This window comes from Sturnus vulgaris, unplaced genomic scaffold, assembly GCF_052056855.1.
Source record: "Sturnus vulgaris isolate bStuVul1 unplaced genomic scaffold, bStuVul1.hap1 Scaffold_84, whole genome shotgun sequence".
NCBI classification, from domain to species: domain Eukaryota; kingdom Metazoa; phylum Chordata; class Aves; order Passeriformes; family Sturnidae; genus Sturnus; species Sturnus vulgaris.
In genome coordinates, this window is record NW_028276728.1 from 349,451 (window position 1) to 353,195 (window position 3,745).

At 53.0% G+C, this 3,745-nt stretch overlaps 1 protein-coding gene across 1 annotated transcript; it reads left to right on the top strand.

The window, feature by feature from the left end:
- Nucleotides 1-2,046: 2,046 nt before the first annotated feature.
- Nucleotides 2,047-3,271, top strand: LOC148217406 (olfactory receptor 14J1-like). The gene is made up of 2 exons (XM_088158607.1): nt 2,047-2,078; nt 2,473-3,271. Exons 1-2 carry the CDS (start codon nt 2,047-2,049, stop codon nt 3,269-3,271), a joined length of 831 nt encoding a protein of 276 aa, XP_088014733.1.
- The last annotated feature ends 474 nt before the right edge of the window (nt 3,272-3,745 follow it).

Here is a 3,745-nt window from a genome sequence, read left to right on the forward strand (position 1 = left end):
ATGTAATTCTACAAGTGTGTCACTTATATTCAGTCACTGCTGGTGCATTTCAATTTACCCATTGTCATAACCGACCCCCCCCTGTTTCCCAGGTTCAGTCCTTGTTTTATCTATCACTGCACCCTTGAGCCAGATGTGGTCTTATTGTCTTCCAAAAATCCTTGCAGAGAAAGCAGTCCCCGCAAGCCTTTTTATTAAGCTAAAAGTTCACAGTCACAGTAAAATTGGAATTAAATATTTTGGTATCAAGGCCAAGGCTTTGTGTGTCCAGGCAGAGGCAGGCAGGAGGCAGAGCTGTCAGCAAAGGAAGGGGCCAGCGAGGTGGGGCAGCCGGGGGATGACGACAGCCTGCAGGGACAGAGGCGCAGGGCATGGACACCGTAGGACAGCCTGGGCTGCAGAGGGCACAGGGATGGGCAGCAGCTGAAAGGCCCTGACACAGCCAACTCCTGCAGCACTTGGGCCATGCAGGCTGGCCCTGGGCCTGAGGCCAGCAGGGGACAAGTGAGCCTTGCTGTGCTGGGGCCTCATTGCCTCCTTGTCCCTGCTCAGCAGCCTGGCAGGGGCCGCCCCATGGTGCTGCCCTTGGCATTGCACATGGCCAGAGCCCAGTGGGCCGGGAAGAGCCCTGAGCAATGAGGGAGGGACAGGATCTGCCTTGCCAGGGGCTGGGGCTCAGCCCTTGTTCCTTTGGATTCCTGAAACACATCCAGGTTTGCTCAGCATCAGAGACACCTTTCCCTTGTTAGTCCCCACCTGTCATCACTGCCTCCACTGTTCTGCTCTAACTGGAACCTGGGGACACTTTCTGAGTTGTGTCCCTCACTGAGACTCATTAAAACTTCAAGAAACTTTGGAGATTGAAGCTGAATTTGAGTTCTTGAGAGGTTTCTAAAGCTCCCTCTCAGGGACTGATGTCCAGGGACTCAGCACCAAAGCCCTGAGAGGGTCATTAAAGTCCTTGTGCTGTGTCTGTGCTGATGAGCTGGGCTGGGCTCTTGGCACAAAGGCAGCTCCTGGCAACCAAGAAAAGCTTCATAAAGACATTTCTGCTGAGGAGCAGCTCCTCTCCCAGCCCAGCAGGGCTGAGGGCACTGCCTGCAGGCACTGAGGGGACAGGAGCCAGGCACAGACAGGCTCAAGGCAATCAGGACTGGGAAGACATTGAGCTGAGTCTGCACTCGGGGAAACATCTTCACAGCCCTGGACATGGTGAGTGTGTGGGTGCAGGGCAATGTCCCCTGTGATCCTGGAGGGATCTCCTGGAGCCAGCACAGCCCACAGCCTGGGGAATGTGTCAGGAGGACTCTCCCAGTTTCTCTGAGACAGAGCAGGAAGAGGAGGAGGATGTGCTGCAGTGCAGCTGCTGCAGCCCTCAGGGCTCTTGGCCAGCCCAGCCCATGTGCCACCTGCCAGGGACAGCTCTCAGCCTGCCTGGCAGCTCCCCATGGACTGTGGGGAGAAGTTGGAGGTGCAAGGAGCCACCCCCATCAGGGCAGATTCCTCCTGCTGTGGAGATGGTGCTGCATGGCCAGGGCTGCTCTCAGCTTTCTCCTCAAGGCAAGGCAAAGGGGCTGTCAGGTGTGTCTGTGTCACTGACACTCCTGCACTGTCCCACTGGCCATCAGCACATCTGCCTCCCATCTCCCTCACAAAGTGCCTCCTCACCCTCCTGTGCCTACAGACAGCAGCAGCAGCACCTTGGCTTGCAGCATCTCAGTTTGTGTGAGCTGCCCTTAAGGCCCTGCTGGCAGGGAGATGGCCCTGGGCAGTGCCCTGTGCTGGGAGGGGTGTGCAGGGCAGAGCTGGGCTGGGATCTGGGAGCATGGACGGGGACAAGGCTTGGATAGAGAGAAACAGCTCCCAGTAGGCACAAGTGCAGGCAGCAGAGAGCCAGAGCAAACATTTGAATCCTTTGATGTCTATGTGCACAAGTAAAGAGAGAAGGGTTTGAAGAAAGCGATTTTTAAACATGAGTTGTCAAAAAGCCCACTTTATTTTCAAAAATGTTTTAACTGAGATCACCCTGAAATAGTTGCAGGAGTAATGAGCAAACGGCACCTGTGTGTCACCAGCAGGTGTGACTGTACTGGGGCACAGGGAGCCCTGTTTTCTCCCTGGGCTTCCCAGTGTTCAGTCTGAGAGCAATGCTGAAGATGAGGAAGTAACTCAGCAGCAAAAAGCTGAAATCAAAAATAAAAAAGAAAAAGGAATGTGAAATTTCCCCCAAGAGAATTTTCAGTGAATATGTAAGAAAATAGCATAGGATTCACCAATGGAAACCTGTCCCAGCTTGTCAATGTTTTTTTAAACAGTCCACCATGCCCAGAGTGAAGAAATGTCCAACAGCAGCTCCATCAGCCACTTCCTCCTGCTGCCATTGGCAGACACGCAGCAGCTGCAGCTCCTGCACTTCTGCCTCTTCCTGGCCATCTCCCTGGCTGCCCTCCTGGCCAACGGCCTCATCATCAGCGCCGTAGCCTGCGGCCACCACCTGCACACCCCCATGTTCTTCTTCCTGCTCAACCTGGCCCTCACTGACCTGGGCTCCATCTGCACCACTGTCCCCAAAGCCATGCACAATTCCCTCTGGGACACCAGAATCATCACCTTTGAAGGATGTGCTACACAACTATTTACATTTGCTTTTTTTATTTCAGCAGAATTTTCCCTTCTGACTGTCATGAGCTACGACCGCTACGTGTCCATCTGCAAACCCCTGCACTACGGGACCCTCCTGGGCAGCAGAGCTTGTGCCCACATGGCAGCAGCTGCCTGGGCCAGTGGCTTTCTCACTGCTCTTCTGCACACGGCAAATACATTTTCCCTGCCCCTGTGCCATGGCAATGCCCTGGGCCAGTTCTTCTGTGAAATCCCACACATCCTCAAGCTCTCCTGCTCCAAATCCTATCTCAGGAAATTCGGGGTTTCTGCTTTCACCACCTCCTTAGCATTTGGCTGTTTTGTGTTCATTGTTTTCTCCTATGTGCAGATCTTTAGAGTCGTTTTTAGGATCCCCTCAGAGCAGGGACGGCACAAAGCCTTTTCCACCTGCCTCCCTCACCTGGCTGTGCTCTCCCTGTTCATCAGCACTGCAGTGTTTGCTCACCTGAAGCCCCCTTCCATCTCCTCCCCATCCCTGGATCTGGCCCTGTCAGTTCTGTACTCAGTGGTGCCTCCAGCCCTGAATCCCCTCATCTACAGCCTGCGGAACCAGGAGCTCAAGGATGGCCTGAGAAATTTTATCAATCTTCATTTTCAGAAGCAATAAATGCTCTCTTTTCTTCTGCAAAGGCCTTAGAATGTAACTCTTCACAATCTCTTTTTAATTTTTTTCTTATTTGTCTATTTTTTATTTGGTAGCTTTTTCTACTGTTCTTGTGTTTCATACAAAATACTGAAACATTACTCATTGTATTTCTATATTATAATCTACATTTCTTTTGGAACACAAAGACTTGCATGAGGTCTCGTCCCTCTGTATTTAAATAAAAGCAAGTGCCTGCGCTGTCCTGTGTGTTCACGATTCTTCCTCAGCCCTTCTCTGTCTCTGCAGGGCAGTGCCTGTGAGCAGAGGTGGAGGGAAGAGACTCCCAGCACAGCAGCACAGCCAGGGACAATGGCCCTGGCTCTTCCCACATCTGCTCTTCCCAGCTCCACCCTCTCCTTGCCAGCCCTTCTGTGGCTGTGAGGCTGCAGTGCTCTGGCAGCTTGGTCCCTGTCCTGCTGTGTGTCCGTGCTGTGC